The 13,481-nt window shown below is 37.1% G+C and overlaps 1 protein-coding gene across 2 annotated transcripts; it reads left to right on the top strand.

Annotated features, from left to right (window-relative positions):
- The first annotated feature begins 492 nt into the window (after positions 1–492).
- LOC136253976 (uncharacterized) lies at positions 493–13,450 on the top strand. 2 transcript variants are annotated; one of them, XM_066046622.1, is made up of 6 exons: positions 493–712; positions 7,306–7,490; positions 7,537–7,671; positions 8,091–8,189; positions 8,430–8,492; positions 13,295–13,450. In XM_066046622.1, exons 2-6 carry the CDS (start codon positions 7,326–7,328, stop codon positions 13,352–13,354), a joined length of 522 nt encoding a protein of 173 aa, XP_065902694.1. In that variant the 5' UTR covers positions 493–712; positions 7,306–7,325; the 3' UTR covers positions 13,355–13,450. The 2 variants fall into 2 exon arrangements, with proteins under 2 accessions (XP_065902694.1, XP_065902695.1); XM_066046623.1 differs by lacking the exon at positions 493–712 and adding an exon at positions 3,623–3,642.
- Positions 13,451–13,481: the final 31 nt, after the last annotated feature.

Here is a 13,481-nt window from a genome sequence, read left to right as displayed (position 1 = left end):
ATGGTTTCGTCTCGGCTTAAAATACTTTGCATACTTTTAAAAGGATGATTCATTTAAGCAACTATGTTTTAGCTATACTCAGCAATGTTAGGATGGCAGCATGCTGCATCTACTCTGTGACCTCGTTTTCATGATCAGTTAGCTACTCATCTTACCGGGAGAATTACCATGGAGATGTATAGCTAGCTGTTTGTTTTTTGTTGGAATCTCTGGCTTCCCCTGCATCTCAGGGCTTGTCCCATCATCTCAACTAAGCATTTAGCTAGCTAGCTTCTAATCGATCAGTCACGGTCGCTCTACGGTCTAGCTATAGCTATGTGTCGGGGTAGCTACTGATGATTATTTATGTTACGGTGAACGCGAATCTACTTCTGTAAGTTGAAGATGGGTTGTTGAAATGTGACAAGACAATTCCTGAGAGAGGAATCTAACCGCCGGCCCTGAATCTAATATCTAAAGAAACTTGGGATTCATATACGGTAGTATGAAAAAGTTTCAGCTTTGATAAGGTCAGTACAGGAGATAGGGATCGCTGAATGGGAACCGCTGGTTGTGGTTAGCAATATCGCACTGCTAATTACCTAATACTATTATTTTGGATTCGACCACGGAACGGTGATCAATTTCACGTGAACTCTATAAACACTGACTTCAGTTAATACTTTTTGACTGAAGATTTCGGCAGATTGATATCGATTAGCTACGCTGTTCGGTGAGTATCAGTTCTGTATAACTAGGTAATTGAAATCTTTTTAGCTATGTAATCGGCTGCTAAATAATTAATTTTGACTGGTTAAAGTACTGATCGCTACATTCCTGAGAGTTTGGTTCTGACAGTGGAAAAGTGAACCTTAAACTCTGTTGGGTGTTGTAGCTGTAGTGTGATAGCTACAGGATTACACTAGGATGCATGTGCAAAGCATACTACTAGGGGGTGTTGGGACATTCGGCATGCCTCCCAAGAAATTGTTTGAAAATAGAAGACACAAAAGGTAGAAAATTTTTATGAAGAGGGTACTGCCTACGGGCCTGCAATACTTTCAATCTTATTGACACCCACCCTGCCCTCTAGTCTGGCACGGCCACCCCTTCAGTTTTGATCAGAAATTAAGCACACAACACTTGTGCTCTGTCCTACAGGTGGGTTTCCCACTATTTGCCCTAACGAGGTGCTGGCACTATCTCTTTACTGAAGTGTGCCCAAGTGTTACTGTAGATCGCGTGTCCTGTGCAGCCTTTAAATGGTGAGACCTTTGCATACCAGAGTGATAATGTGGATGATTGCACCAGAGAAGATCTGAAGGCAAGGAGATTTCGGTCCAACAGCAGAACGTCTTTTTGATGTTGAGGTCCAATGCATCCACCTCTCTATTGTGTGCCACAGACATGAAGCTAACAAGAAACATCAGTATGCCCAAAGGATTTGAGAGGTTGAACATGGTGTGTCTTTAATTACACTCCTTGTTTTTTTCTGCTTCTGGTGTGATGGCTCGTGAAGCCACAGTATTCTATAAGAGACTGCCTAAGAAGCTTATAGTATCAAGAGAGAGGAGCTTTATTTTTTGGTGATAAGCTGGTTACCATTTATCTTTTGCACTGCTGCGTAGTGTGATTATGTGCATCTGGGACAGCAGATCAAACAGGGGGCATCCTTTCAATTAAGATGACATGTCTCTGAGGGAGGCCTGCAGCTGGACTAATTTTGTGAACTATTGTTTTTCTGTTATTCCATAATTAAAATAAATTAAAAACTTGTGCTGATGGAATGTGGTATTACATCATGATAACCATATAAATTAAATTCATAAAATATTCCTTTGTTAAACCAGTTGCTGTGGGCACGCGCCTGGTTTACTGAAATCATTTTCCAATATGTGTGTGTATATTTGTTTGTCTTACCACATCCACATTAACAAAACCTTATACACAGTGGCTATTGACACAATAGTCACCACCAAAAGTTATTGACTCCAATCATCAGTGCCAACAAGTGCCACTGAAAGTTATTGACACCAACCAAAAAAGCGTCAAACACACTAGTTGTAAAAAAAGTTAAAAGCAAAGCAGCCATCCCTGAAAAGCTGGGTCAACACCTTGAACTCTCCAAAAACTTACCTTCATACCAGCAGATAGTGAAAGATACTTAACAGGCAAACTTCAGTGTTATCCTTAGGGTTAGGATCGGGTTCAGCCTTGGTTTCTTCTTCACTGGTCTTAAATCATTCTTTTCAACTTACATTTATAATACAGAAAAACAACAAATCAGTAGCTGGCACTGGTAGTTGAATGGTTAGCAATGTAGTTTAGAATATAGATAGCAGCCAAGGGTCAAGGATCTGCTTCAGTCTGATTTTTGTTTATCTTTTTTCTTTGATTTTTGTCAAAGTTTTTGAGGGTCAGTGTTGCTGGTGCTTATTGACAAAAACAATTGGCATCAATAGTCTCAACTAGTGAAGTCTAGTTTTGGCCAACTTTGTAAGCTAAAAGCAACCTGTACGCTGAGACTCACATTTATAAGGTAAAAAGGTAAAGGTACTGAGTATTAATGTAAGGTAGCTGGCAATTTATAAGGTACTTGGTAGCTGGCACTGCTAGTTGAATGGTTAGCTTAGCACAGTAGTCTAGAGTATAGGTAGTGGCCAAGAGTCGGGGATCTGTTTTAGTCCAATATTTGTTTATCTTTTTTCTATTTATTTATTTTTGTCTAAGTGTTTTGAGGGTCAGTGTTAATAGCTTTTAGTGGTGCTTGTTGACACCAACGATCAATGTCAATAGCCTCAGCCAATTAACTTTGTAAGCTAAAAGCAGCCTGTACATGAGAAATGAAAGTCATATAGTGCCTGTATTAAGCTTCCAGGTAGGTAGGCTTTAGTTTTAGGAATTGATTCATGCCGGTTTGAAATACCAATGAAGCAAATTGCTGAAGATAATATGAATGCCTTTCACAATGGGCTATACGGGTGGTGTAAAACAGTCGAAAATAGCATTTATACATACAGGGACTGATCAGGGTAGGGAGAATGGGGTGGCTAGCCACCCATGATGAATTAACTGGTTTGTAACAGTCTTATAATTTTCACTCATATTCAAAGCATTCCAGATTACAATAGATTTTTAAAGTTTTCTGGGGGAAGCATGCTCTCAGACCCCCCTAGCCAGAGCATGTGTGTGGTTTGCATACTAAACAAGCTTGACCCTTCATATTTTAAATTTTGCTATCATGGAGCCTAAGTCAGCCAGCAACACCCCCTTTGATATATTTCTGGATCAGTGCCTGATATAAAGAATAGCAAATTCTTCAAGGTGAAAGGGGCATGTCCCGAACTTAAGCAAACAGAAATGGAGGGCAGCCTTGAGGCTTTCTCTTAGCGTCTTTAGTCTCTTAGCACATCAAATTTTAATTATTTCACATGAGTGATCGTCCTGTGATAAGTGAAATCACTAAGCATATCATATACCAATTATCGGCATGAGATACGTACGTATTATCAGCACTCTGTATTTCAGAAATTCACCAATTATCGGTAGACTGCAAATTTGTGAGTAATTACCTCTCTGGTGCCTTGTTGGTTCCTTGTGAAATTTTTGTGGGATATACATTCCTTGGATAACTCCATTTCACAGAAGTTTTACAAAGATGAGGTGAGCCGTTCGAGAGATATTTGGGGCACTCCGTGCCCCTCTATTATCTCTGGTTAGACGTAAAAGCATACTGGTTTCCAATGCAAAATTATTTTATGTGACTTCATGTATTTCATAGTCTGTATAATCTACAAGTGCCGATTAATGGTATCTGCCTATAATTGACAACTTAGACTAAAAGTATTCTCAACAAATGTCTGTAACCAAGCAATCTGATTGGTTGCTGTAATCTGGCACAGGTACGTGACCGAACCCTTAATTTCTAATCAAACGGCGGCTATTCCAGACTACCCGCCCTCAAAGCCTAGTTGATAACTACCAGTGATGGCTGTATGCTTAAATTACTATGTAGACTGTAAAGTCAAGACTGTAGCCAAAATCAGGCTTGAATTTAAAGTGCATAACCAGCTCACTTTTTTTTAATTACTATAGCTTCAATTCAAAAGTGAGTCAAAATTTCATGCAGTGCATGCTTTAACACCAACAGACATGACTAACGTGATCAAGGTATGCATGCATAGCCATATAGTGTGAAAAGTTGGATTTGTCATACCATAGATTTTTGTATGGAATGTAGGATTTTCCCTTAGTAGATCTTTTCTACTAGAACATTAAACTGCCTGGGCCTATAGGATACCTCCTGGTTGAGTCATGAGATAAGGCACATCAGCTGTAATTTGAGTTACTGTGGCTGCATGGCCTGAGTTTTCTTTACCCTCACAACAGTTGTTGCTATTGTAATTGAAGGGATCAGTAAAATGGATGCTTTACATGTTACTTATACTGACCATAATGGTTGAACTGGTTACACAAAATGCTGATGTTAAAGTGACAAATGTTACTTATGGGTCATTCCATGTGAAATCACCAAGAAATTGTAAGGTCACTCCTTGGATTTTGACGAAACTTGGTGTGTTTGTAGTATCCGTGGTGCTTATCACCCATACCAATTTTTAGCCTCATACGCCACATAGTTTCTGATTTATGACCACAAATATTTTGAATGTTTCATGAAAAATTGGTCCGTCCCAAGGTACAAAATCAACTGTAGCTCATCACTGTCTTAATATTTTTAAATAAAATTTTCAGTGATTGAAGACTATTGATTGACCTTTCAAGTGGTCCATAAATTATGAGATATACACTTAATTAAGGTTTAAAATGGCTCAATTAAAAACTTCAATCCTTAATATTTTAAAACGTGCTGCTTCAAATTCTTTGAATTTTTTAGTGAATAATAATTGGGTCATGATCTAGTATTGATAAAATGTTTGTGGTGGGGCCACAATGGGATCAAGAGATATAATTAAATATGTTGTGGTATGTAGTGGAATTTTGTGTCTATTAGTGCTGTATGGGAGTCTACACCTCTAATAACCACTCCTAATAAGGCCATACCAATGTTCCAGTAGTGCAACTTGTATTAGTGACCACCTGTATTTAAAGACCACCTTTGTGTTCCAGTTTATTTCCATTTTTAGTCTGATTTACCATATAGTCCCACTGTCCCACTTTAGGCTTCTCCTCAAACCAAACATAGTCATTATCAAATATAGACACCACCATGTATTAATTAGTTATCTTCTTAATTTACCACCACGGTGGTACAGTACATTTACATGGGCAAAGCCGTACTACGTAATAATGTAGCCACCCTGTAATGTGGACAGCTTGAGAACTATGGCACTTGCTTATCATTTAAGTCATTTTTAAATGTATTTCACTATAGTGCACACTTTGAAGACAGATCAAGCAATCTTGATTATATGGAGCCATGATAAATAGTTTGTATTAGAAAACTCACAAAGTGTCTGTCACAAAGTGTCTGTCCAAAGGTATGAGTGCATGCATGTGCACCATTAAAATGGGGCAATTACTGTATAGCGGGTTATTTTCGAACCAGAAAATTTCACACAAGAAGCAAAATCTGAATTTGCGAAGATGCATATTTCGAAATTTCAAATACTAAATGAAAATTTGTGTCACAAATATTATTATGAAGATATGTGAATGTTTGCCAAAAATTGACTTACTGATGGAGTAAAATCCCGCACTGGAGTGAACACCAGGGGATTCTCGGGTGACTAAATTCACTGGCTCGATCATGGCTATAGCTATCTACCATACCACTGATTCTAGAGCAGACGGCATCAATTCCCATTCTGGATCACCTGTTTTGTGGGTGTTGGCACAGTAATAATAATTTACCCATTATCATCAGTAATACTGTGCTATAAACTCGAGGATACGCAAACGCCGGAATCGCTGAAAGTTGGATTGTTGTTTTCACTTGTGGGAATTTATTTTTGAAGAGCAACCAGGTGTGGGAATTTATTTTCGAAGAGAAAAACCTCTTTGAAACATCCGAAAATAAAAACCCTTCGAAAATTACTAACTATACGTAACAGGAGTCCTGGGTATCAAGCTACCTACATTTTATTTTTCTACTGTATCTATGCTGGCAACCCACATAATGTAATTTTCAAAAACTGTCAGTTGTTTTTAAACTAAAACATTTTGAAGTTTAGCTGTAAAAAAAGTAATAGCACCAGCTATAAAGAAGTTGTATACTCTATTTGAAATGATAACATAAACTAATGGACAGCATAGTAGATCTTGGTGCCAGTGGTGGGTTGATTAATCTTTACTCCTTTCTTTAAATGGATCTTTGAATCATCTTGCCCACATGGTGTGCCCATGTGAAGCATTGTGGCAATAATAGTATCATGCAAATCTAAACGTTGCATGCCATCCACCCCAAATCAGGGCGTGATGCGCCACACAAATGTTTGTTGTTGTTTTTTGAAAATGTGGCAAGTTTACTAATTTATCCATTTAAAAATACCCAATATACGGTACATAGTGTGGATTTTTACTTAATACAAAAGACATTTTCAAGTCCACCTGTTCAAGAAGGATCGCTATATAAGCTAGCTGCATTGGAAAACCAAACAGTAAATAGGACTAAATAATTGCAGCACAAAGGTGGTCTTTCAACACAGGTGGTCACTAATACAAGTTGCACTGTACTTAGACATCTTCACTGTGCAAGACAAAGTTGGCATGACCTTATTAAGAGTGGTATTAGAGTGTACACTCCCATACAGCAATAATAGCCACTACATACCACAACATATTTAATTATATCTCTTGATCCCATTGTGGCCCCACCACAAAAATTTTATCAACAATAGACTATGATCCAATAATTATTCACTAAAAAATTCAAAGAATTTGAAGCAGCACCTTTTGAAATATTAAGGATTGAAGTTTTTAATAGAGCCCTATTAAACCTTAATTAAGTTAATATCCCATAATTTGTGGATCACTTGAAAGGTCAATCAACACTCTTTAATCACTAAAATTTTTGTTTTAAAATATTAACACAGTGGTGAGCTACAGTTGCTTTTGTAACTCAAGACTGACCAATTTTTCATGAAATATTCAAAATATTTGTGGTCATAAATCTGAAACTATGCAGTGTATGGGGCCAAAAATTGGTGTGGGTGATGAGTACCATAGGTACTACAAACACACCAAGTTTTATTAAAATCCAAGAGGTATCCTTACGATTCCTTGGTGATTTGGCATGGAATGACCCTTATAGCAATTGGCCACATCATTGACAGCAACTTTACAATGATTTTTATTTCACCTTTACAGCCAACACTTGACTTGGTAACATGCATTGGTGGTTTCATCAATTACAAGATGATATTATATCATGGAATCCTACCTATAAAGTGTCATTAGATTTACCACTACAGGCTCCGCAGCTACAAAAATCATCAGGGGCTCAAGAATTAGCTGGTATTGCTAGATCACCAATGTTATCAAAACAACAGGAAGTAAGTACAAACAAATTTTGTAAAGTATATGTTGCATACATGATAGGATATGGAGCTGATAGCAAGACTTGAAGTAGAAAACACAGAATTGAAAGCAGAAAACACAGAACTGAAGAAAGAGTTAACACAGTGCCAACAAGCAATTAAAACTGCTATCGAAAATGGATATTTGCCCAATGAGGTAATTATATTCTATAATGTATCCAGACTTAACTTTTTTATGTCTGACTATCCAGTACTACAGTAATTGTTCTCCCTTTCTCCACTAAGTTTTCTGTTGGCTATAGCTAAACTGCTCATGTATTACACTTGCTGTGCTGCTGTCAAATTTATGTTCCTGCTACAAGTTGCTGACACCCCCATATCCCTGCTAGACATCATTTACAAGAATTAACTATATGGAAGCTTGCATGGACCATAATTATACATAACTCTGAAGAGAATCCCACTCGTCTGTCACTCTTTACATGAAGCAGGTTTGCTAGTTGCTTGGTTTAAGTATTGGCACTTAGTCAGCAGAGAGTTTGCATCATAGTTATGCATATCATACAGTACATTCATCAATAGATTATATGCAGTAGTATTATTGTTCATTTACAGCAAATAGTATTCTACTCGATTGAAGAAAGTCACTATCATCATTTACAAAGACCACCCAATGGTGACATTGCAGAATCTGATGTATCATCAGCTGAAAATGTATGTATGTTGAAGTGTGTGCATAATATCATCATGTACTGGGTATATTCAATAGTGAATGTGATCTTAGCACAGAAACCTTAGTTGTTGAGTTTCTGAAGTTTTGTAACTGAAACTTGACCAAACACGTGCTATATATGTTTGATAATAATTAATATACAAAATCATTGGAGTGTATTGGAGTGTGTGTTAATATTTTAACTCAAAGTCATATGTAATATATTCTGCCTCTGTATGCAGGAAAATAGAGCATCTCGTAATGGTGTGGAAGACCTACAAGCTTCAAACGGAGAATCTGATGAAGTATGTCTGCATTTCACACTATTTTAAAATGTGCAATATTTAGCATTATTCAAGTCTTACAGCAAATGTGTATTATTGACCACTTACAGTGGCGGATTAGGGGGGCACAGGGGGCACATGCTCCCCTTCCCCCTCTCAAAGAATGTTACAAGATTGAGTTACTGTAATAGAGCACTCAGTCAAATACTCTAATAGAACAGTCACCACATTAAGAATCCTTCACAGTTATATTGCTGAGTATGAAACTTGGAGCATCAAGCTTAGCTATAGCCAGAGTTGGGGTAACGCATTAAATGTAATATAATATGTAGGGATCACCCTGTAAATTTCGCATGCCACCCAAAATCCTGCCTTTAAAATCGTCCTAGAGACATTTTACGCAACGAAAATCACCTTTACAGGATAGTACTAGTCCATATAATATATAATACAACATTAAATATAACAAAACCCTTACAGGTGGCCAGATATAGAATTTTTTAAAATCATCAAATCTTGAATTTTAGTCTGACCGCCTGACACAGTTGCAAGGCTAGAGGCCAAACGAAACATTGCATGGTCACCATTTTACACCACAGAACAAACTCACCAGTGAGATGTGCCTTTTGGGGTTCCAATGAGTGTAGGCCCTCTGCACCTTGTCTTTTCTTTTATCTCAATCAGGCTGCTTGTCTTCTTCTTCATCCAACGAAACCATATTGAGGCATTAATTTTCCATATCAGCAGCATAATTATTTATTTAGATGCCACAGAATTATTTCAGAGCTAGATTTCAGAAGTGCTTCAGTCTCAGCACTACTATAAGAGGTACACTAGCTAGACTGGGATCCTGTTCACAATAGGTTCGCGACTATGCCCATCAAATAAAGATCTAGGTGGACTAATAGTGATAGAGTATTGAGACCTCACCTCTTAGCTATTCACTTAACAGTAAACAAGATCACCTCACCCCCTGATTAGTCTAGCTGCAATAATAATAATATTACTAGTTACAGCCCTTAAGAGTATCGTGTAATATGTAGCTTATTACTTTTTTGGGATAACTGTAACATGTTACATTGCATAGAAGTAATTAGTAATATGTAACAAGTCACTTAGAGTAATGACCCCAACTCTGGCTAAAGCTTGCTAAGAAGTTTTTGAAAATGAAATGCATGTGATCCTTTGTATTGTGACAATTTACAGGCTCATACAGTGGAACCTCAGTTATCCGGACCCCACTTATCCAGATTCTTGTTTAACCGAACTACGGAAATGACTGCTCTATTAGAGTAGTCACTGTTCTATTAGGGGTAATTGATAATACTGAAATTTAAAAAAATGTTTTTAGGGCTATTTATACAGAGTTTCAGAGATACGGACTTTTCAGACTTATGGACCACCCATGGTCCCAAGGGGTTCAGATAACTGAGGTTCCACTGTAATCATAACTAAACTACTTATGTCACTGATCCAATGCAGACACTTAGAAAGCATGATTTATTAGATATTTATGCATAATACACCTGTAGCTTCTGGGAGGGCTGTGCCCCCAAACATTCTGCTCCATATACCTACTACCCTTGTGCAGCCCACCCCCCACCCCCATCTTGCCAAACCCTGGATCTGCACCTGACTTAGTAATAGAATTGATTTAGGATTAGGCATGTAACATTAGGTTCTCTGTGTTGAAGAGGCGATATACATAATGCACATAAATATTATAATCCAACAAGTGAATGTGTTACAATATAATACTCTCAATAGCAGCTTGACATATTATATTGAAATATGTCAAGCGATTAGCCAATAGAATTTGTATTACACTTGTTTGTCAAGGTCCCTCGACGAAAATCTGTAGTACTAATTTGATTGGCTAAAATAGTATGGTGTGTTTCTATTAGAAGTAAATGTTCAACTTGACAACTAGCATTACCATAGTGATAGATGCCCCATGGCATAGCAACAATGTTGTTGCTTAGCAATGGTTGCTAGGTAACTGTTGCTGTGGTAGACATCATTTCGAGACTATATCAATGGTTGCTAGGAAATGGTTGTTAAGTGTAATTGGTTTTTGCAGTGGAATTTTGGTTGCCTAGCAACAGTTGTTATGATTGTCGGATTAATTTGCAATAGGACAGATGGCTGTGGTATTCGAGGTTAATAGTTCTCGCATTGTAAACAGGAAGGAAACAGTGCTCAACTTCACCTCACACTATTTTACTCCTTCCTGTTTACAATGCTTGCACTATTAATCCCGAATACCATAGCCATCTGTCCTATTACATATACTAATAAGATGACTGCTAAGATAATAGTTACTCTAATAGATTAGTCACCACATGCTCTTTTAGGGAACCAGTGAGTATTTTATTGGAGTATTTGCTTGTTTGCTTTGCACCTTGATACATAAAATTTCAAGCAAGCAGTTAAGGCCATTATAAATTGTTCATGAATGCAGTGAATTAGTGTTTCAAGTGGTATAACCCAAAAAATAAATAAAAATAACACGACCTAATATGATGTAATATGTGACTGACTGGCTGAGCAAAAACTGGTCAGTTTTGCACATTCCTTGAATTCCATTTTATTTGCTTTCCTGTTATTTACGGAGTGGATAACCAAAATTTCAGCATTTTGTAAATTGCAGTGCTAGACAGTTGAAACAGGAATAAGTTATTCGATTTGCACAGCAACAATACGGTAAGTAAATTACAGGTGCTTTATTTAATCAATCATAATTCACGACTGAAACCAACTACGAAGATGGGGTTAGCTCAGTATGTTCACCATGAACTGGCAATTCAGTTTAGATATAGCATTTTCCCTGTACATCTACATGTGGAAGCCATTCCAATAATGAAATAACAACAGTAAAATTTATTTCTACCACATTGTAAATAAGTGCCCATAACTCACATGCCTTATGCTCTATGAACGCGAAACAAAGATATACTGTACTTACTCCCCGTGAATAGACAAATCTGATGCTGTATATAGGTTTTATTGTTTTGAGTTTTGTTTCAGTGCATATCAAAGTGATTAAACACGGATAATTTTTTTTGTAGTACACGCAGTTCATTTCAATACCTAATTTTGTAGAAACGGCTTGTTTTTGCTCAGCGAGTCACATATTGTACAACCAGTAAATGTGGGGGAGATAAATTGAGCCTCTTCACTTTAGTTCAGAATTAAGGCGTTAACTCCTGTACCTACCAATACTATGAAGATCGAGATGTTGTATAGAAGGGGGAATGGTTTCATGATTTTTGCAGATTGGCTGCTGTCTGTAAAACTTTGAAATATGCAGCTTGATCAAAATGGTGTTGTTTAATTATTAATTGTGACCTAATTTTAGAAAACCGTCGATATACGTACAATAGTACTTTTGTAATAAAACACATTTAAAATGCAATGGGTAAAAAACGCAACCTCTAGAAAAAAATTACGGAAGTTTTTATCGCCTTGCTGGTGGGTGAATTGACACTCCAGTGGATAAATCCTGGAAATCATCGTGTTCCCCTGTTCATAGGGAGTTCAAAAATCCGTGTTTCATCTCCATACACCAGTGGGTTTTTTGAACTACAGATGTTTGTTTACGTTGTGGTGACGAAGGAATTTCCAATGATTTTTCTTCAATGAATTCGCCTTCCTTCTGGATCACAGAAGAACACTTTTGGCAAAGCCTATACCTTGGTGGATTCACAAATGTATGGCAAACACAATGAGCAAAGATTCATTTCCATACACCGTTGTATCAGTAAGTTATTATCGTTTATGTAAGTGCCTGTATAATATTCTCTCGATGTCTTCTGTACGTATTGGTTTATTTGCTCGTCCGGTTGTCTACTGCTGTATTTCCCACACTGCTTAACTTATGGAGCTGAAACTTAGCCAGTCCATTCCTCTGACCCTGTAGACTACAAAGAACCAGTAAAACGAGTTTTGATAAATGTGTGTATATCAATGGTTTTCTAAAATTAGGTCGCAATTATATTATCCTGATGAAGTGAAAATGTTCTCCCTCAAAGTTTTGGATGGTGGCAATCCACAAAAATTTCCTCTTCAAAAATATCCTGCTATATATATATACAGGAGCTCATAGAATTCTACAAACAAGGGAGCATGTAACTCCATACATTACCAATACTATGGGCACAATTAAGACATGGCGTCCAGTGTTACATATAATTGGTTACATCATTCTTACAAGCAACAGGGATACACTGAATGGGCTGCTATTCCATCGTCTTACATGAAGGTAGCAAAGCTGCTTTAATAGGAAGATTGTCAAGTTGAAGGTAAAGCTTGGAATAGTCAAGCAGAGTAAATTTGTGTGATTAGCAATTGTAGAAAGACTGTCCTGCTATATATGCCTGTGCTACTATTCTTCTGCCATGCCATTGCACTTCGTTTCCATAGCTTTGTTTCATTGTAGCAGAAACATGACGTACTCAATATCCTAATTAGGAAATTTTAAAGTTATAGTGCATGTCAGCCATGTTTGAATTTTGCTCTTTACGAAGTTACCTGCTCCCTTGTCTGTAAGATTCGATGCACTCCTGATATATACAATACTCTAATGAAGCAGTCATATACTCCAATACAGTCAAGTGTAACTAAAGTACTTTATTTATTTTTGACCTGCCAGCTGCAGGTCACTACTATAGTATAGAAGGTTAATAGTCCACAGGTTGTTCTTACTATATAGCTTAGTGCACTCTGTCTTCATTCATGTACTATATACACAATGTCATACATCATAGTATACGTATAGATTACAGTGTCAAATTGTATGTAAGTTGTATTCTCCTTTTATATAGGCACTCCATCCCACTCAAGACACCCATGGCCATGACCATTACCTACATTTGCTAAAATGAGAGACTTGATAATAACATCTGCTGTAATGTGGCCATTGTTGATTCACATAAAAGTGTATTTTATTATCTTAAAGCATTGTAACTCTGAACAAAACAATTTGGGAAGTTTACAGACAATTTCATTCTA

The sequence above is a fragment of the Dysidea avara genome, chromosome 4 (assembly GCF_963678975.1).
Source record: "Dysidea avara chromosome 4, odDysAvar1.4, whole genome shotgun sequence".
Taxonomy (NCBI): domain Eukaryota; kingdom Metazoa; phylum Porifera; class Demospongiae; order Dictyoceratida; family Dysideidae; genus Dysidea; species Dysidea avara.
Note: the sequence above shows the minus strand (reverse complement) of the source record. Positions and strands in the feature narration are given on the sequence as shown.

What these genes read in the sequence shown, in the direction of transcription:
- LOC136253976 (XM_066046622.1), top strand. Translation starts at nt 7,326, where the DNA reads ATGCATTGGTGGTTTCATCAATTACAAGATGATATTATATCATGGAAT. An exon ending in TGTTATCAAAACAACAGGAA is followed by an intron (nt 7,491 to 7,536) that starts GTAAGTACAAAC and finishes CATACATGATAG; the next exon opens with GATATGGAGCTGATAGCAAG. An exon ending in CAAACGGAGAATCTGATGAA is followed by an intron (nt 8,493 to 13,294) that starts GTATGTCTGCAT and finishes CCTTTTATATAG; the next exon opens with GCACTCCATCCCACTCAAGA.